Source organism: Liolophura sinensis, chromosome 7 (assembly GCF_032854445.1).
Source record: "Liolophura sinensis isolate JHLJ2023 chromosome 7, CUHK_Ljap_v2, whole genome shotgun sequence".
Classification (NCBI taxonomy): domain Eukaryota; kingdom Metazoa; phylum Mollusca; class Polyplacophora; order Chitonida; family Chitonidae; genus Liolophura; species Liolophura sinensis.
The window spans coordinates 53,116,525-53,137,838 of NC_088301.1; the positions used below are offsets into that span (position 1 = coordinate 53,116,525).

Sequence of the window (21,314 nt, forward strand, 5' to 3'; positions counted from 1 at the left end):
TTCAGCAGAAAAAACATTAGCTCTTGTTTCTGGGGATATTGCGAAGGCACCTGTCCGTGTTTGACGTAATTTTATGAGCAAAATGTCACACAACTAATCAAATAACATTGTTCAAAGCAGGTACATACTGTCTTACTATTATCACCTTGGTCTGATTCATTTTTGAAGAACATTGTTTTATATTTTCTGTTTTTTTTTTTTTTGTTTGTTTTTTTTTTTCACCTTATGCAGATTTTTGACTTTAAGGAAATTAAGGCTGGGTTTGAGTGTTACACAGTCATGTGTGAATTAGGAACTAGGCTATATGTATGATGTGTTTCTTGGAATTCCAAATAAGTACTGCAGTAATTACTGATCACACAGTCTCTAATTACACTGTAAAAATCAAGCTAGTGGACAGCTGGTGATGATAGACTTGCGCTCAGTTTGGATTGGTTTGTAGAGCCAGTTTGAAGAAAATTTAAGTTAAAATATAGAACTGATTTTGGTTTAAGATGACAGCAAAAATGAATTCTGAACATTTTGCTTAATATATCATTATTTTCTGACGAGATCGCTTTCGTGAAGAGGTCAATGCAACACTCACAAGATCATTTAAAATGTTTATTTCCTGTATCTTTCCTCTTTTTCAGTTTTCCAGAGAAGAGAATTTAAAATTTTCAAGTTCACTTGTAATAGATTAAGACTTTGACTTTGATCATAGTTTAAATTAATCAGTTTAGTTGCAAGCCTTTGAACTACTTCAAGACAAAATGTTTCTTGTTGATAGAAGTTATTCTCTGTAGAATTTCAGTGGAAGACATTGTACGAATTGTCATTATTATATGGATGGAAGGCATGGCTATGTAAATGGCATTTTGTTATCCTGTTTACAAAACACATGTTCACATATACTTTATTCTCTGCCAGAAGCCATGGCTACTGTTTCGAAATAACGAATGTGTTCATCTGGTTGCTGTGTAAATAGTCGTTGTAATAATACCTTCTCAGTTCTCAAGAAACCAGCAATAAACTGTGTATGAATGACTTGTTCCCATTCCCCAGGATTTCCGATCCAATTTGTAAATTTTGATTCTTTCATTGCAATTAGTTGAACCATAAGAAATTTTCATTGTTTTGGTACTGATTGTTGTCAGGTTAATTTGTAGGTCATGGCATGCTGCAAATATATGAACCCATATATTATTCTCTATATTAATGTTTGATCAAGAAACAAGATGAGCTTTATACAAGGGGAAAATGGCCAGTTTCTCTTTCTTTTTTCTTTTTTTTGTATTTTGTGGAAGTACATTTTTCCCCCACTTGAAGTCATGTTGAGCTGCCTACACGAGGAAAACTGCTTAAAACTTATAATTGATATGAAGAAAATTTATAGGTATAATAAATGAAGGGTAATTTTTGACATAACCAGTAAATTAAGAATTTAAACATTATTCCCATCATTTCTAACTATACCAGATTAAGTTGTTTTTCTATTCAGATGTGTTTCCGTCCACAGTAAAAATGTTTATTGTGAGTAGGTATATTTAGTTTTTTGTTGAATAATATGAAAAGAAAGATCGGGGTACGCAGAAAGAGTTTTATGAAGAATGACCAGGAAAATAGTGGCACCATAGCTTACGCTCCATTGAAGGCCTGTGTTGCTGATGTGAAGATACACTGACTGAGGCTCTGGCCTTGAGGTAAATTTATCAGGTTTTAGGAGAATAACATTGTGCTGTCAGTTGTGAGAGAATAAGTTTTTTTTTTCTCTTCAGCAATTCTAGTGTGGTTAAATGGTTTATGACAGCACATTTGGTGGTACTAACCCTATGAGTTTGGGATTCAAGGAACCTACCGTTTTTAGTGCCATTTTGCATATGTCAGCGTTTTAATACAAGGTTATATCTGTTCCTTTATAGTGGACAAACATATTACTGAACATGCTTCAGAATAAAAACGGGGGGTTTCTGATCTTAGTTAAGCAGTGTAGATTTACTTATCTTTTATCAATATCATCATTTTTGTTTTAACATTGTTCAACAGATGAGAAATTGAAAACAGAAATAACACACTTGAAAATATAACATGTATGTATCCAATATATATAATATATATCAATATATATGTTGAGTTAGTGTTGTTTTCACTTAATGTGAGTATATTTGTCCTGACAAACGTTGAAGATCCCAGCTACATAAAGCGAAAACCTTCAGCGTTTGGTGTCCACAAAGTGTGTCAATTATAATGATTATAGTCCCATGTACGTTGTCCGTGCCATTGTTACCTCGGTGCCCTTATACATGAATAGATTTACTAAAAATGCGGACCTTTTAGTTCCTAATTGAATAGAAGAAATTTTCTTCCGGCGAGAGACTTTGTTTACACACAACGTCGCCATTGGTCCACTTCATTTTCAGTCTTCAGCAATCTATACTTACACCAAATTTCATGAAAGTTTTGCTTTTTTGCATGAACAGACAGAGGTTGAACAGAAAGTGTGTCACTGTATATCTACTACAACATTTTTAAGATGATTCTCTTCATGCTGTCGTGCTGACTTCCTCTCCGTCCGTGCGTGGGAAGGTCTGACAGCAACCTGCAGATTTCCCCTGGGCTCCGTCGGGTTTCCTCCTTTCATAATGCCGGCTGCCGTCGCATAAGTGAAATATTGCGGCGTAAAACACCTGTCAAATAAATAAATATACCTTCAAGCAGATGCATAGTTACATGTCGAATTATTTGTACGGGTACATATATATATATATATATATATATATATATATATATATATATATATATATATATATATATAGGGAAATTTCGATCTGTGAATTTCAGCATCATGCAAAGGTGTATGAGAAGATGTATATGGAAGCACAACTGATGCTCCCGTAAAAACCCTCGGAATATTATCGTGAAGCTCAGAACTATTTCTTGTATTCATCGTTTGTAATTTTTAGCTTTCCTCTGTACTTGACCTGGATAGAGTATTGACATTGGGGTGGCCCATAACCGGGCGAGCTACAAATATGTGCATACAGGTTCTAAATTTCTGAATTCTTGCCAACCACACAAATGAGCCGTTTCCTTATTGTATATATATATGTAGCAAGGACAAAAAAATCAAGAAAAAGGAAATGAATCCGTGAAAAATAATAAATACATATAGACCAATCCACCATATAACTTTATGTATGAGGAAACGCGAGACTTGTGATATTTCCTGATCACAGTTTTTGTGATTTCAAATGTGCCTTTATAATTTAGAACGCTGCGTTTTTTCTTCGTGGAATGGACGTGGTTTTTATACTGAATATATCAGTTTGATTAGGAGTCGATGCATTTTACGTGTGTGTCATAATTCTTGTGAAATCGTTGTTTTTGTTGTTTTTCTTAGCTGTCAGAGATTCATATAGAAAAGGAGATACATTTAAAAGAAAGAACAATGGATTGTCCATTTTAAACTTGCTCGAATCGCCTTGGGCGGGATTGAACCCCTTGTATTGGCGCACGCTTTACTCGAAGACAACTTGGGGCTTGCCACATGTGTCGCATTTCATTGTACTTTCACCACGGTTAGTTATAGTAGATACAGCTTTAGTGTGCAAGGTAAACATATACGTTCGTGTTGTCTAAGAGCTGTACTAATTATAAGGTTCGAAAATTTTAGTCGCTGATTAATAGAGCGTATAGGTTCGGTGAGCATGAGAGCCGACACATCTTCACTTTAATGTACGCATAGCTCCTTCGCTTATAATGTCGCATTGAGATTAACCTGGCAGTATAACCTTGAATTAGCGTGACGAGTGAAAGTTTGGACAACTGCAATTAATTAAAAGACCATCATGCGACCTTCTTGCATCCGCAAACCGTCTTGCAAGTGTGTCGAAAGTTTGCTCTGTACATAACCACCAGTGTTAGGTGAGTTTCACACAAATAATTACAGGATAATTCTTGATACCACCTGTGTGCCTTGGATTGGCATTGTTACATTGACAGTAACTGATACCTGTCCTTAAAGGTATTATTTTTATTGGTAGTTCTTACATGTAAAGAGCTTTGTTATTGTCTACTTGCATGGTTTCCAATGTCGTCCTATTATATGGGTGCTCTATGCCTAGAATGGCTCATCTGTATGTTATGCTTTTTTTTTGTAATCGGATCTTTGTCCTTTGACTGCGCTAAGATAATCAGCCTATACTTTTGCTTGGCCCAGGAAAACAAACAAAAACGTTCTCCTCATGACTAATTGTAAGAGTGAAATGTATAACTTTGTTTTTAACAATGTATATGTATGTCAGTGTTAATTTTGCTTCCATGGTCTGAAAACGCTCGCCAAATTGAATACAGATATCTCTAAAGAGCATACATACGTCTACACGTACCTCAATTATATATGTTAATGAACTTTAGGTTGCAAACTGAATTGATCTGAAGGTCAAGGTCATGCAGAAATCTAAAGTTTTGGAGAAAAATTGCTTGTTCAAATACACCAAGTTTTCAACCTTTTCAGTCACTGCGGATACATGTGTCTTCATTTCATATGTGGGGCCATATAGGCCTGTGATATTTGTTTCATTCGTGTCATATTGAGGTTATTGGTCAAGGTCACTTTAAAGGTCACTCATGTCCTACAAGTCTTGGTACCAAGTTTGTGAGGTAACGATTATTTCAAATTTACATATATCATCTCCAAACTAAGGTTGCGAACTGAAAGACTTTTGACAAATCTTAGTCTAAAAGTCGAGGTAGTGAAGAAGTTTAAATTTTCGGGGAAAAGTGCATTATTCAAATTTTCTAAGTTTCCCGCTCTTCAATGAGACAGCGTGTTTGCATGCACAATGTGTTTCTTCTTTCCATATTTGTTATGGGGATGTTGTGTAATATAGAGGTTAAAGGTCCAGGACACTGAAAGGTCACTTATGTGCTAAAATTCATGTTCCCAGGTGTTCGAGTAGAAAGTTATTTCAAATTTTAGAAAACTTGGTGTATATCATAACTAAATATACAACATCGAAATCTGCTTATTTTCTACAGTTGCAAGAGTATATCATCTCTACGTTAAAGTTGCAAACTGGATAACTTTGGACAAACATTGATATCATGCAGAAGTTGAACCATCTGAGGCCTGCCTTCATGTTTGTCACTGATAAACACATTTTCCGTATACAGTGGAGGTTTTTTAACCGATCATTTTTTAATTCAATTTCCTAAACTATCGCCAAAAGTGCCGGCCTTAAATTGTCACAAACCATTCAAAAGAAAAACAGTGTGCGCACGGGAAATATAAAAGAGATATGTTTGTGTAGGTGGCTATAGGGAAGATGCAAATTTCCAGGTGGAGAATTTGGCGAAGGGATACGTCTTTGATGATCTGAAGTCCACTTTGGCGAGTCTAGCATAGCAGTGTCAAACTACGGAACACGTTGAAAGTCTCCCTGCCGCGAGCTTCGACGTCGATCAGGCGATCACCGCCATTCTTCAAATAGAAGACAACTTGATTGTTTTACATAATTTCACATGACCTTCCCAAGCTTTTCGTTCCCTTTGTATGCTGTTTTCATTTTTTTTTTCGAACCCTTGGATCATCCCAATTTTCTTTTTGAAGATGGTTTGCAGAAGCTTATGCTGATCTGATTTGATCATGTTTTGATATGATATGCTGCTAGCTTTTGAAAAAACACATTGTTAACGTTCATGGTCATTAACATTTAAATGTTTTGTCTGCAAGGAACATTCCTAGTAGCCACTGTGATATCGTTTCCGCCCGAGATTTTCAACAAATCAGGAAAAGACCTCAGTTGGATGTTTTTTTTTAACAAAGCCATTAAATTAATATTTGATAATATCTTTTTCTGGCGTTATACATCTACGTGCACGCCACATTTTTGATATTCAGTACTTTGAAAATATCAATTATTTAATTGTTATTTATTTGTTTAACGTCATATTCGAGAAGTCATCTTCTCATATGTACGGTGATTGTTAGTTTAATGGGTCAATGAAACCAGGGTGCCCAGGATGAACCACTGACCTTTAGCAAGTTTCCGACGAACTTTCCCACGGGTGACTCAAGGCTTTGTTGGCTTGCTGACGTAATCACTTATTATCCCTAAGGCTTAGTGGACAATGGCAGCGGGGAAGATACGATTTCCCTGCCTAGGTCCAGGAGTGAACCCTCAACTGGTGTGCCAACGGTTGCATGAGTGCATATCGTGCGAAATCTTCGTTTATATACATCAGCAAAATATTCGTGTTGTGAGAAATGCTCGCTGTGGATAAATTAAGTTCAAACTTGGTAATGCTCTTCTTTTGCTCGTGAGACATGCGGTTGTAGTATAAATATTATAATATTTATACACATATGTGATACAAACACCAAATAAACCTCACTCAATCATGAGTTGTTGTACGTTGCAGGACTGTTTCTTTTTTCTCCATATGCTGCAAGTATCCTTTCACGTTCACAATTATCGTGCTAATCTTTAAATTAAATAGTTTAACCTGCCTCAGGAGAGTAATTTGTCTCTTTAAGTAAAAGGCTACTGGCTTCTTAGGCCGGTTTTAGATGCAGACCCCGCTTGTCGGGAATGCGTCAGCCTGATGTTTCGAGGCTGCCCCAATCCAAGAAACACAAACATACAACATTCCGATCTAAGGCCTAAAGCTGGGCATAAAGACTGCGGAATTTCTCACTCGGTATTACATTATAAAACAGATCGGTACCGCTGACTGTGTTAGAGAACACAATAAGTGACAGGAGTAGCCCTATAAGGCGGTGCTGGCAGAGTGTTTACCCTCGGACTACTGCACTGAGGGCATCCGACATGTCAGGCATTACCGGATTTGTTCACAGGCCGCAGATACTCACAGACTATACTTTGTAAGTTCCGAAATAAAGCCGAGCTCGTTTCACATCAGGCTTCTTTTCGCATGTCCTGCTATAAACGAAGGGAAATGACGAAGATAATTTGTCACTTGTCGGATTTTGGGAGCCTGTGAAAGCCGGTCGGGTGTCGGGAGTATGACCTCAGAGAGCATGCGAGGAATACATACGCGCATTGAGACAATGGTGTAACGGTGGGACAGGTGGAGCGGTTACCTACACAGCTATAAAACTCATGCACGCCAGACAGATTCTAACTTTGAAGCTTCAACCACAGTGTCTACATTTAAACCCATGCCGGTCCTTTCCAGAGCATCTGTCGCGAGCTACGCCATTGTTACGTGAACGAATCATTTGTGGCCGATCCTTTGCGAACATTAATCCAGAAAGTTCTTGGTAGTCCGGCCAACCTTCGTTACTGGAGGTCATTTACTTCAGAAATCCTCTTTATAAGACAATTTGGGCTAAAAGCAGTGTTACAAGATTTCGCCTCAGATTGATTTTATTGGGATTCCTTACGACCAGCCCGGACCAAACATGTCATATAGATCTCCGGTTTCATTATCGAATATATCGTGCAGCATGTTAGTTGTAACTTTAAGTTTAGCGCTCACGTTTAATATGAAACTTGTCAGCGGATATGCTGTACCTCAGATTTGTAATCGGAGCTGGGTTCGAGCCCCATGTTGGAGGTGTGGACGTAACATTGTTCGGACAAGCGACTGCCTTAGCGCATCTATATGCTATGATGGTAGAGTTGTGAATACAGTGAAATGCACTAACGGGCTGGTATACTCCATGCAAGCAAGAACATGCATCTGGCCGTCCGATACTCGGTGGAATGATTGTGGAAAGACCCTACCACGGAAACCTTTGGATTACTTCAGCTCCACAAAATTGCCAACAACTCCTATACACCAACCTACACACGCACCGACACAATGGCCAACACATGCACCCACGTACTGGCCAACACACGCACCTACTCCTAGGCCAACGCACGCACCTACTCGATGGCCAACGCATGCACCAACCTCAAAACGGAAGCATGCATCAACGCTAAAGTCCACGTACGCCCCAACGCCCAAACCGACGTATTCCCCTCCAACAACGACAACACAGCAGCCTAGTACATCAGGACCGGCACTGCCAGGTAGGTTTGACACATCCACAACTACAACGTAATGTTTTTAAAACGCCTCTCTTTCGATCGAAACGCATGTAGCTATTTTTATTCCTTTGCAAACTTAGACGGCGACGTTGGGATTCTAAAGATATACTTTTATCAATTTTAGATAATCAGCTGTGTTGCACTAGGAATGAAGTAAACACTCTTTTCTGAGTAAGTTCCTTTATGATGCTTACTACAGGGCTGTAATTTAAGGAGTGTTGAGATGCGATTTCACCCCGTTAACTGATTTGACAATTATTGCTTTTTTGCATGGATATTAAAACGTATTCTCGAACATACATTTTACATCTATGTTCAACGGAGTATGTGTGTATTGTGTTGCAGTGTAAAGTTTATTGATTGACTGTATGGGCTATATGAATGAATCTGATTGGTACATGGTTTTCATGTTACAGTCGATGCTGATTCAGTTTTGTTGAACTTCAATGTATCTGATGCATTTAATTTAATGTTGCGGTGATAAAAGTAACGTAATATTTAATACATCACATGGTAATGTTAAAGCAAGTGTATATACATGCACCTTGTGTAAGTTTAGCGTTGTGAATCACGTACATTGGCTGCATATAATTTACAGCTTCTCCTTCTCTCTCAGTTTACGTTCTCTTTATTTCTAATCTATTTATTTCCATATTTGTATATATATTCATTTTACATTATGTAAATATGCACATGCATGCATGAATGCAGTTACAAATTTTGTTACACACGTTCATACCAAGCGCACATACATAAGGATTCACACCGACACATTTTTTTATTATCAAGAATTGAAAAATAACTGCCCCCATTGACGACCTTCACAATAAAAACCACGAGGTTTATATTGGCTGAAATCACTGAATTAAATATACACCTGATGATCGGGTACACTTGTCAACGAGTTAGACGGAGGATAATTCCGTTCTTAGCAGGGACTTACCCCAGCACGCACACGTTAAGCTGTACACATCAGGTTTTCCCTCCTGTTTGCAGGTGTAAGCCCCCATGTCAACCTCGTAAGCCTCGCGTCTTTTGTTACCACAGCTTGTAAGTGGCCGTGTGTGCCGGGGAATTTAGCATTTGGACCTAATTCTAAATTTATGTAGAGTCCACAGCCAGCTGCAAAGGCCTCTGCAAACTGTTTAGGAGAAATAACGAATTCACAGCCAGTTTTTTCATTCGGCGAGATAAACAACACCCCAAGCTCATGAAAGAAAGAGAGAGCGAGGTATTGTGATGCATTATTACAACGATTTACTCCCGTATTTTTTTCTTCAATATAGTTGGCGCGCTACAGGACTACAAATATAAACACGTATACTCACCCTGCACACTGCATCGGATGTATTCCTCGTCAATCTTTTTAATGATCTGAGTCAGTTAATTGAATTTCATGTTGAAATGATAACATGCAACGGTTAAATCCGATAAGTAATTTTGAACATTTTGGTGTGAGTTCAACATATGTAAATATGGTCGAAGTAAATGATATATATATATTACATTAGTGGTTCCAAATCGTTGCGGGCCTATATAATGAGCAATGAATGGATGTCGTGGATTTGTGCTTTGATTTCCTTATGTACGGTTTAAACACGTTGGAAACTGATAACCTTTGAGTTGTTTATTGGACTTATAGTCAAGAGTTGCTCCATATTTGGATTTGTAAGGATGTCAAAGAATAGTATAATCATCGCTAGGTTTACCTTTACATGGTGCTTGTAATATCACTTGCAATCAAAACGTCACTCAAAACACTGCATCTATAGTTTCTCTTTGACATGGGAGTATAGTTGGAAGTCTATTTAAATTTGGCCCATGTGTAATTATCTGCTTCTTAACATCATTAAAAACTGACAATTCATTTTTCATGTTGTTAGCCCTATTTTATTTTATTATTTTTTTTTATTTATATATTTTTGTTAGTGAAATTGGTCTAGCGGCTATTGATTTACTGTGCGACCTTGTATACCGGCCTGTTTTATTATAGGACACGTGTGGCCTTCTTCGGCCAAAAGCATATACGTAATACTGGGAAAAACATCACATTTCGACAAGTTATAATGAGATGTGTTCAATGCATGCAGAGTCATCTACTTTTAACCGTATGTGAGCAATATTCAGTGGTGTGTCCATAGCTAATTATAATGGCTGACATGCAGGTATATACAGGAAAGGCCTGTATATTCTGAAAGAATGCGACTATGCATGATGCACTGGCGCCAGTTATATGGAATACCTATCGGCACCATATCACGCTATTGACACGCTTGTCGGCACGATCCAGTAGGCTGCTAATGTTGAACGATACCTGTTTTATCTGGACTTTGGGGGAGTCCGTCTCTTCTCGAATACGTCCTCGTACATCTCATTTCGAGCGTTTGGAACATGGCTAAATATAGCATGAGTCTTCCCCAAGTCTTCTTTGGCGGTGATATATGCAAACTTCCCTTAGGCATGTATAATATATGTTTAATGGAAATCCACAATGTAGCTGTTTCGCTCTGACGTGGATGGGACAGTTCTGTTTGTCAGCATGTGCACCGTTTGTTACAGGCTTATAATCCTATGCCATGGACAGATATTCGGCTTTTGTCAAATGTATGATTTTTTTACTCTTTCGTTCGTAGTTTAGAAGATGCAAATAGAAGTTCCCATAGTCAGACGTGTCGAGCATTTTTGTGAAATTTTGATGTTCTGTGAATACAGAAAATGCTTTCTGTACTTAATTTTTTTTAGTATTTGTATGTCGTGATATTTTTATTTGACTGGCCATAGGTTTTCGAGAGCGCAGTGTATAGAATGATTATTGCACTATTATTATAATAGAGTAAAACCAGAGCAACGATGACAGTGTGATAATTGGCAAATTTTGAAGTATAGCCTCCTGTCAGTTTAGCCCAGTTGGGGTTTTATTTTCGCTGTTTATGTAAAGGCTTTGATTGCATTAATTTACTCGCCCCCTAGCACCATGGCCCCAACAGAATTAGGTTAAAAAAATGCAGTGATGTTAACAGCAATTTATTAGGCGTCACTGACATATAAATATTGAATATAGGTGTACTATATTTAACACAAGAATCTGCTGGAATAACAGAATACATTCTAGCATCACTCAAACAACTCACTTTCTGTTAAATTTAACAGATTATAATCATTATTTTTTTTAGGGAAGTAAAGATTGAAAACGCGCCCGGCATTGTATATGTACATACATCGGCAACTTCAAGCTTGCGTCCCTGTATCTTGCATTTTTAGATTTCATGAGTTACCACTTCCATTTTGACCCGAGAGAGTGATAGTAATCATGCATTAAATCTCGCTAATACACTCGCTAAATGCGGCTGACTAGGTGTAATTTTATATCTTGATGCTTGAATTGAGAGGCATAAGTTGATCAGAGAAGCCGATGAAGGTTTGAATTCGCATTATCACGTTTTTTGCTCACCCATTTTGCAGTCCCTTTACGAAGTAACGATGATAAAAAAAATCCATGGTTACTCCGGTATACTGACAACAAAACGAAACTGCGTCATTTTCAATAGCTTGTATGATATGTCCTTGGAAGCAAACCTTGGTACCTGCTCAGATGTAAACAACTTTGGTTTCAGCGATTAAGTAAGACTTGAGGTGCTGTGAAATTATTAAGACCAATAATTTGCCAGAGCATTCTCTCATCACTGACATCTGATCTTGTGAACTGTCTGTACTGATCTATAATAACCTGTTTTTGCTCTCATGTTCATTATGTCTTGTAAGTACCACGCTTTCGTTGTCCACAGGAGCCTGTGGCGTGAAGGCAGAACCGTTTATAGTAGGCGGGGAACTGGCTGAAGAGGGTGAATGGCCTTGGCAGCTGTCCATTAATCACTACTTCAGCTCAACGGACACATTTCGGCACACCTGTGGTGGGGCCCTGATCAATGACCAATGGATGCTAACGGCAGCCCACTGTGTCAGGTAACCTGATGACCTATATATAAAACTGTACGTGGAATAAAACGAATATGGTTTGATTTATCTATCAACTGTTACGAATGTAACAATATTAAGCATGGCTTTACTGTCTCTATTATAAATACAAGTATATTTAGTATATGACACTTAAATGTTTAAGTTAGACATGGAAGATGACCAAATCAGATATTAGCACACGGTATATGAAAACGTTCTTTCAAGAAATCATATAAAACATACCGTAAAACAGACAAAAATCACCGTAATATATATATATTCCGGTAAGCGTTTTTTACATTTAACTTCAGTCTAACCAGGGTCACAACTGAACTAATTTCAAAATATAGTTGACGAAAGGGAAGAGCGACATACCATACTTTTATCTTGCAGTTCGGAAGAGTTCCTATATAACATCATTGCGAATGCCTATAACCTCTTTCTGGTTTCTGGAAAAGAGATTCGGGTCGGCGTGAGCAAAATAATTCAAGTAAGTCAGGTGACCTAAAGTATGCAACTATGCTTGATGTAGATAGAGATTTTTTTAAAATTACTTAATATAGCAATTTCAATAGAATTTCGTAATTTACCCAAGATTTTGAAAGGAAACTATTACAGGAATGAGTGATACAATATGCACGACTTGGCCGCTTATAGGCGGAAAATTCGAAGGACCTTGACTGGCAGCCTTTTTCGTATATATATGGCTGTTATACAGAATATATATCCATACTTTCTTCCACATTTTATACACCATTCGCTAGAATATTGTTCATGCATAAATGTTGATTTGCAATTAAATGATTGAGAACAAATTTTAAAGTTACAACTTTTTTTTTTTTTTTGATTGTTGTTTTACGCCGTACTCAAGAATATTTCACTTATGCGACGGCGGCCAGCATTATGGTGGGTGGAAACCGGGCAGAGCCCGGGGGAAACCCACGACCATCTGCAGGTTGCTGACAGACCTTCCCACGTACGTCCGGAGAGGAAGCCAGCATAAGCTGGTCTTGAACTCACAGCGCAAGTTAACTTTAAGGAACGCAGTAACTTCAGTAGCAGCAACCCTGTGGTAATTGTTATTCAGTCAAATATGGCCGGTTAAATAGCCATCGGGTCACATTTGGCCGGTGAAGCAGAGATGCCAGCATGGCAATTGCCATCGGGTCACATCTGGCATGTGAAGCAGAGATGACAGTATGACAATTGCCATCGGGTCACATTTGGCATGTGAAGCATAGATTATAATATGATAATTCTCATAGGGCTACATATGATAGGTGAAGCAGAGATGACAGTGTGATGATTGTCATCCAGTAATATATGATTGGTGAAGCAGGGATTTTCATAATGAAAGTTGAAGCATCAACTTTTATGTAAAAGGTTTCAGAAGCGTTCGACCCACTTGGAGGGTTTTTTGTCAAGTGATGATGTCTGAACTTCATTATCATCACTGAATCCACGTACGGTCATGAGTCTGAAGCAGTATATAGCAAATATATTTGTATATTCTTTGGTTCTCAGCACCCTGAATATGAAGAAAATCCCCTTTTTTTGAACTACCCGAACGATATTGCCCTTGTGAAGTTCTCGGACAAAGTAGAGCTTGATGTCGTTACGCCTATATGCCTGCCAGCACCAGACATGACATTTTCCAACCCTGATGACTGCTGGGTTGCTGGATGGGGAGACACGAGAGGTAAAGGCATGCTGAACAACAGGATGGTATTCTACAGAGCGTCATTTTAGATTTGAAATATGTCATACACATAGACGTACAGGGTATACTTACAGAAAGAGTCGAAATCATCGTCTGTAGCTACATATGTTCTTGTGATCTTGAAACAACCACAAAGAGTTTCCAGTCTTCTGGAATCACTCAGTTCATCCAAATAAGCGCGTCTCCACTCTGTTTGGTTATAGTTTTACTTGCCAGCTGCAGTTTGCTTCCAGCTTAACTGACGTCACTTGCTATATCTGATATGCCACCTTATCGAAACGACATAGAAAACATGAACATTACATGAGTTAACCGATCCGCCGTCCGGATATATAAAGTTAGGCGGAGAAATGCAGCCTATTTTAGCATTTACACATCAATGGTGAAAAAAATGCGACTTGGAAACAAAGGGAGCAGTTATAGCCTAGGAATAGCACTGAATTGGGCCACATGGATAAATCCGTTTTCCCGTAACTCATTTCGTAAGTAACCTTTCTCTCCCGCCCTGTCAAGAAAAACGGTTTGACGCAGTTTTGTGAAAATGAACTCCATAATATCTTGTGGCTGAAGGAAACACAACATCACATTTCTCCTATTCATCATTTTTGTCGAAATCTCAGAGTGGAAATCTGCAGATGAGTTCGTATCATAAGACCAATGCTTGTTCAAAGCATAATTTTAAGCCTGTATGTGCTATATTTGACATCTTCTTCGTGAGAGCTTTATTGCAATTAATAAAGTTGAAAAAAATTCTGCTACGCATATTAAACTGACATAACATCAGCCATGAAAGCTGAGTTAATTAATAAAGTAGTTCAGAAATGTTTTAAAAATATTTAGAAAATTCTACACCGCTTATCAACGAAATAAATAGCAAGCAATATTCAGTACCTAGCAACTCATTTAGTGAAGCCATTTTGTCAGATTATAGCTATCTACAGTGACGTGACTCTCCCGTACCATCGGTATTAAACAATGTCACACTGAGAAAATACAAACAAAAATGCTTGATACCCAGCCGAAGAGCATGAGCTTGATCTGTCCGTCTTCAAAGAGCCGATATTTCTTTTAGTTTGGCTCTCGGTCGGGGCGATGTTCGTGGACACAATTGCTGGCTGTCCCGACTTCGGCAGGTTTAATGAAAATAGCAGGACATTCTGATTGATAACATACCCTTTTATTCAGATTTTGGGGAGATATTGTCGTAATATATCTGACTTTGCTAAAGAAAAATAATGCAAATTCACAGTATTTTTCTTCAAGCATTGACTCTCCCAAAGCGGTTTTCTTGCCAGCTGATTCTGACAAGTTACTGCAGTATCTTGCCCAACTTGTGCGCATTGAGACACAGGCAGCCATTCTCAGTTCCCTGCTAATGAATGTGTGGTTCAAAATGCACCAGTTAACACTTAAACTAACCGCAAAATCCAATTTATTGCATCGGTATCTGCCTGTCCACTATAAGAAACCACACTGACAATCGACAGCTCATAGGTTTTTTGACGTGACAGCCAATTATCACGAGACACTTTAAGTGCTAGTCGTTGGCCAAGTTGATAAGGGCTTCTGCAGCATGGCTTCTCGGACTGAATCATCCGTTAGTGCCATATCCCCAAAGCTAAAGTTCATCTTCTCGGTTTCAGTGCCATGTCCCCAACACTAAAGTTCATCTTCTCGGTTTTCAAAACTATACAGATTTTTGTTACATATTTTTCTGTGACCACTGTGTTCTACATCATTTTTTCTATGTACATATAGGGAAAGACTTTATGTTCACTTTAAGCGATCATGTGTTCAGAGATGTCTTTCTGATTAACTTACCAGGTACCGGAGCCAAGCAGGTGCTTAACGATCTCAAGGTTCAATTCACAAATATAACGTACTGCAAGGAAGCCTGGGGACAGGACTTAATTTTGCCAACACACATGTGCGTTGGGGATGGATTGGATGGAGCTTGCTTGGTGAGAGTAGAAGATATTATTGTAGCCAATTTGTTTTATTCATGTATGGCTATATTTGAATGTATGGGAATATATTGCCAATATAATACCACTGTCCTGACAATCTAGCTCCTCCATTGGTTCGAAGGGTTGTCAGGTACCCAAGATTTCACGACCATGGGTTTCCCCGGGCTGTTTAGTTCCCTTTACTAAAAAACATGACTGATGCACATGAAAATTGCATTCAGACAATACAGTTAGTACCAGATGTACACGTATAGCTAGTTTTTGCATCTTTTATGTTAAAATACAAGTTTAAATTACCTGTTTAATGTTGCCCGTATGAATGCTGTAATAACTCGGCGTTCCTTTCCTGAATGGTTTCTCAACAAGAGAAATATAAGCAAGGGCCTCCTTGGTCGACCTTTTGAAGTGAAAGACAGATAAATGGAAAAACAACAAACAGACATGCATTAAAACTTGATATCTTAAGATAATATATAAAAAAGAAAACCTGTTTGTTACAGTTGATGCAAAACAGTTACTGATTTCCTAGTCATGGGAACATGCCCATAGTTGTTAGAAGTCTTCTATGCAGGTTGTGTAGTTTATTCCACCCTATAACCTTCTGTTGCCGATACTACCCATAGTGTAGACCTTGACAGCGAAACGCCATATAGTTCTGAATGTTTTTTTGGCATTCAGTATTAAGAATTTATAATTAAGAAAAGAAAGTAAAACTGGAGGGGGGCGTGGTCCATACAGGGGTTAGAGGCGCTCGCCCTTCAGTCGCTAGGACTTCGGGTTCATACCCGGCCATGGACAGGGAATTTTATTTAGTAAATTTCCGCCTGCTCTCATTGTTTATGGGGTTATTAATCCAGAACACGCAATGGGAAGCTGTCAAACGCCCGGCAGCTGGGGCCGGTTTCATGAAGCTCAATTAGCTAAGACTGCCCTTAACTACCATGACGACATCTATTGTAGAGATATAACATGGACTTAGCTAAGGGTTACTTAGCACTGAGTAGGCTTCATGAAATCGGCTCCAGGCTCCATTTTATTGACGTCACATGTTCCTTTTCCAGTTCATCACGATGACGTCACATTAAAGACAGTACGACGTTACAATAGAAACTGATACATTGTAACAGTTTATACGTTACGCTACAATCCATACTTGATGTGACAATGGTTCGAGGTCATGCTTAACATTAGCGCCACTTCACGGGATTAAAAAATATGCCACCTCCCCACTGACCAATCATAATCAGTATTGTTGCAAATAAGTCAACCGCATGTCCTACACATTGATTACATATCTTTCTCTGATGTCATGATGCTTTCACCAGGAATGGGATGAAAAGCAACGTTGTCGGGAGAAGGGGTGGTGGGTCACCGGATGTGTTGGATCCGTCCGCACGCAGTCCACGACGACGGTCCGTTGAACGTTTTACATGGTCTATAGACCTTCCCGAACTGTCCATTAAGAACACGCTATGGGTACCGGCAGATTTTCCTCTCATAAAAGTGTGAATTAGGACTCGCACGTCACAAGCCTTATGTTGTGTGACGCAAAACATGCTGCGTTCTGCGGTTTCTTCTATGACGTACACTGAGAAAAAAAGGGGGCTATTCAGAACCTTTAAAGATTCTTCAGAGTGGATCATATACGGAACCTTTTTGAGTTTTTGAAGAACCTATCTAAAAGTTTCCTTGAAATACCCGCAACATATGGTTCATCAAGAAACCAATAAAGGTTCTTTGATGAACCTCTTGCAAAGAACTTTATAGGAATGGTTCTTCAAAGATCCTTTAAAAGTTCTTCCGTACACAGATTGGTAATGGTTCTTAAACGAATATTCTTTCGCTTAATGTACTATTCACAGTTATTTGTAGCATTTTAAATTATCACTTTAAATATAAAAAAATAGCACTTAAATGAACTACACCGTTTTAATATAAAAATATATGCCGCTCCACAGATACAATATTTGTTCCCTTTTAGAGAAATGCAAGGCTGTTTAAGTCACTGCAATTATCTGTTGCAGTCAGTTTTGTGGGTAGAGGAAACCGGAGGTTCTGGATAAATAATAGACTTTCCATGTAAAACATTCTCCATGTGACACACGATTTTAAAGTGCTCCGCGAAATGAAGCGATGACAGTATTTTAGGAAGAAAAATTGTTCTAATATCATTTAAAGCTCTGAAACTATTTAAATGTTAAAACCTGCATTATACATGATTTAATATTTTACGAGCACAAATTTTTCTTGCGGAATTTTTGCTTTTTATTATGTACTTAATTGCATACAGAAAATATTGGAAGCAGTACATGGCCACACACCAATATCAAACATTGTCCAGGATGTCTTCATTGAAGCAAATTTCACCATGACGAAGACCCTTTAGCTACGACGAGGAACCTCTGAAAAACCTTTATAGAACCATACCTACAACAAAGAACCTTTGAAACACCCTTTTTTTTTAAAGCGTGTGTTATGTCTACCGATTATGACGTTGCGTTGTTGTCGCTGCAGTCGAATACCCAGGGTGACTGAACTGACGGATTTCTGTCGGTATCCCATTGAGCAGTCATAAGCAGTATTGTTGTAAACATGTCAATAGGATGTCCGGCTCATTGGTAACAAATGTTCAATCTTTCTGTGACGTCATAAGGTGACAGTTGTTTCTTTCTGGAATGGAATGAAAAGTAAAATTGTCGCGAGAAGGGGTTGTGGGTCATCGGATGTGTTGGATCCGTCCATAGGTAGCAGAATCGTCCTGACGGTAGTTACACCTAATATATGTAACAGGGTACATCACTCCAATGCCTGAGACAGAAGACTTAACTTTGTACAACTGGACATACATGTAAACACAACCAAACAACGTTCGTTCGAAAGTTGGTGACAGTAAGCTTCACACTGGTGTGTGAATCGCCAAACAAGCGCGTTTTAACTTGACTACACGAAGCCGGAAACCCGTAAGTTTGTAGGTAGTTTGTTTAGTGGGACAAACTAGGTATCAGGGAGAAGATCGTCAGGCAACAGTTCCAAAATGACGAAGCCAGATGGCTTGATTTCTCAGCGATGGAAGATGCTGGAGCCATCATATTTCTACCATCGATGAAGTGAAATGTTCTTTTAATAAAACAGTTTGAAATACCTTGAATGGTTACGGCAGTGACGCTGTTTTTCACTCCATAAACGCAAATCAGGCAGTTCAATTTGTCCCCATCACTGTCAGGGCGATAAAAGCTTAGCTCTGATTGTTTGTAAGCAAATCAGCGACCAATCAGAGCGAAGCTGACGGATTACACGTGATGGAGGCAGGTTGGGCTGGCAGCTGTGCGTTTACGGAGTAAAAAACAGAGAATGCCACATAACTCCTGTAGACCGTAGCCAATCAAGGTATTTCAAAGCGTTTTATTAAAAGAACATTTCACTTGGTCGATGGTAGAAATATGGTGGCTTCAGCGGCTTTCATCACTGAGAAATCAAGCCAGAACTGTCTTTACCCTGTTACCGCATTTGTCCGACTAAACAAAAAACTTACAAAATTACGGGTTTCCCGCTTCTTGTAGCCAAGTGAAAGCACGTTTGTGGACTTATACACCAGTGTGAAGCTTAATGTGACAACTTTTGAACGAGCGTCGTTTGCTTGAGATTGGACTATTTTTGTGTCCAGTTACGTGAAGTTGGGTCTTCTGTCCTAGGCACTGAAATTATGTACCTTGTACATATATTTTTGGTATTAACAGTGGTCGAATGATCATGCCACCTATGATTCCATCTATAACGTTCCCCGAAGACGACTTGCTTTCCACGGTGCGCATATCTAGACTGTGGGAAAGATTATTTGTATCTTGCCATAGGTCGGTGCTTTACCCAATGCACTCCGGTTTCGTCCACCCATAAAACTGACTGCCATCGTATAAGCTGAAGTGAACAATTCTTGACTACTGAAACAATTATATCATTCAACAAACAAATAAAAAGCAGCCATTTTTATTCACAGGGAGATTCAGGTGGACCGTTGATGTGTCGCAAAGGAGGACGTTACTTTGTTGCCGGTGTGACGTCATGGGGGCACGGGTCTTGCCAAATTCGTGGGTATCCGAATGTCTACACGAGGACCAGCGATTACACAGACTGGATCATCAAAACGATCGAATCTAATTAACTTGGGACAGACATTTATACTGCGCGTGTGTTCGTTTTGTACATTTATTTAAGATCACAATTTATTTTTGTAAAGTATTTATAATAAAAATCAGTGAGAACGTGAAACAGACAATGTATTTTTGTTGTAATATAACCTACCCCACGCCACCGGTTTCAGCGGCCCTGTATAGCTGTAATACATGTAGTTCATTCTTGGAATTATATAACGTTCGTTTGCGAAACTTTATGTTCATATAATGCAAAGATCTTAAATGAAGACAATGTTTATTTAGCATTCTGTACATTTACATCCCAATGAGAAGCCTTCATCATTTAATTCCGCTGAGGTGATGAGGCCATCTTCGTGTTTTTGTAGGCATAACACTTAATCTGTGCACACTGCATGTCATTTACCTCCCGTGTAATAAATCATTTTAGTTTATATGTATAGTTTTCAATTGTGTTCTCTGAAAAATATATCCTCCATCACGTTCCGGGTATGTTACAACGGAACTTTTTATTCCTTCAGTGCCATTGTCTTCTAGCTCTGCTGAGCAGTGGTACCTCCTTACAGATCCAGTGCCCGTATAAACTAGACACGAGCAAACGGAGAGGAGGCCAGCACGAGCTGAACTTGAACTCAAAGCAACTGCATCATTATCCCACGCTGACACGCTATTTCCACTAGGCCACTGAGAGCACCCCATGACATTTAGAATTTCCATCTTGTTTTGTATATATATTTCGCCTCTGAACAGCCAATTTTGGACAGCCACTTCCTCAAGAGCTATAGAGTCATGGCAGAACAGGACACACCAAGCAAACGTGATTTATTTTAGTATATATACCGTTTGTGCCTACGTGGGTGGAGAAAGGCGTTAATTGAAAACACGTGCATATACAGTCAATGCTGTCTTTTACATCCTGTAAACACTGATGCAATGTTTATTGTGGAACAACCATGGTAAAACAAAAATCCAACTAAATATATCTGATCTGGGATATCGTGTTGGCCAAGCGTTGCAAGATGCAATGTTTCTAAGCGTATATTCTGTTTTTGGGCGAAAATAATGGTATTTACTTTCAAAGTATATTGAAGAAAGATATTTTAATATTGAATACAAACATATAATCATTTCCAGATTTGTTGTCTCATATTTCTTATTCAGTGACGATTATACACACCTCCCTCCCTGCACCATAAAGCTGGCCGCCGTCATATAAGTGAAATATCCTTGAATACGTCGTTAAACACAAATCACAAATAAATAAATAAATGATTATACAAGCAGATGTCTCAGAAAATTAAGCATCTAGTTAATTATAAGAAGCTATTGTAACAATAAAGCGTACCATTTTCGATTTCGCCATGCATGTTTTGAGGAATTCTATATTACTTATAGTATTAGAGACATTGGGCTGGGGGGTGTTATTTTCCTGAAGAAAAAATCGGCCTCATCTTGTCCTGTTCCTTTAAATGCATGTATTCTG

At 38.6% G+C, this 21,314-nt stretch overlaps 1 protein-coding gene across 1 annotated transcript; it reads left to right on the forward strand.

Moving 5' to 3' along the window:
• Positions 1-7,533: 7,533 nt before the first annotated feature.
• LOC135471792 (chymotrypsin-like elastase family member 2A) lies at positions 7,534-19,939 on the forward strand. Its single transcript, XM_064751133.1, has 6 exons — positions 7,534-8,021; positions 11,825-12,002; positions 12,390-12,486; positions 13,521-13,695; positions 15,541-15,677; positions 19,678-19,939. Exons 1-6 carry the CDS (start codon positions 7,667-7,669, stop codon positions 19,840-19,842), a joined length of 1,107 nt encoding a protein of 368 aa, XP_064607203.1. The 5' UTR covers positions 7,534-7,666; the 3' UTR covers positions 19,843-19,939.
• The last annotated feature ends 1,375 nt before the right edge of the window (positions 19,940-21,314 follow it).

Excerpts from the sequence above, each read along its gene's own strand:
- LOC135471792 (XM_064751133.1), top strand. The coding sequence starts at position 7,667 with ATGCAAGCAAGAACATGCATCTGGCCGTCCGATACTCGGTGGAATGAT. Across the intron at positions 12,003-12,389 it reads ACGGCAGCCCACTGTGTCAG|TTCGGAAGAGTTCCTATATA; the intron begins GTAACCTGATGA and ends TTTATCTTGCAG. Across the intron at positions 12,487-13,520 it reads GCGTGAGCAAAATAATTCAA|CACCCTGAATATGAAGAAAA; the intron begins GTAAGTCAGGTG and ends TTTGGTTCTCAG.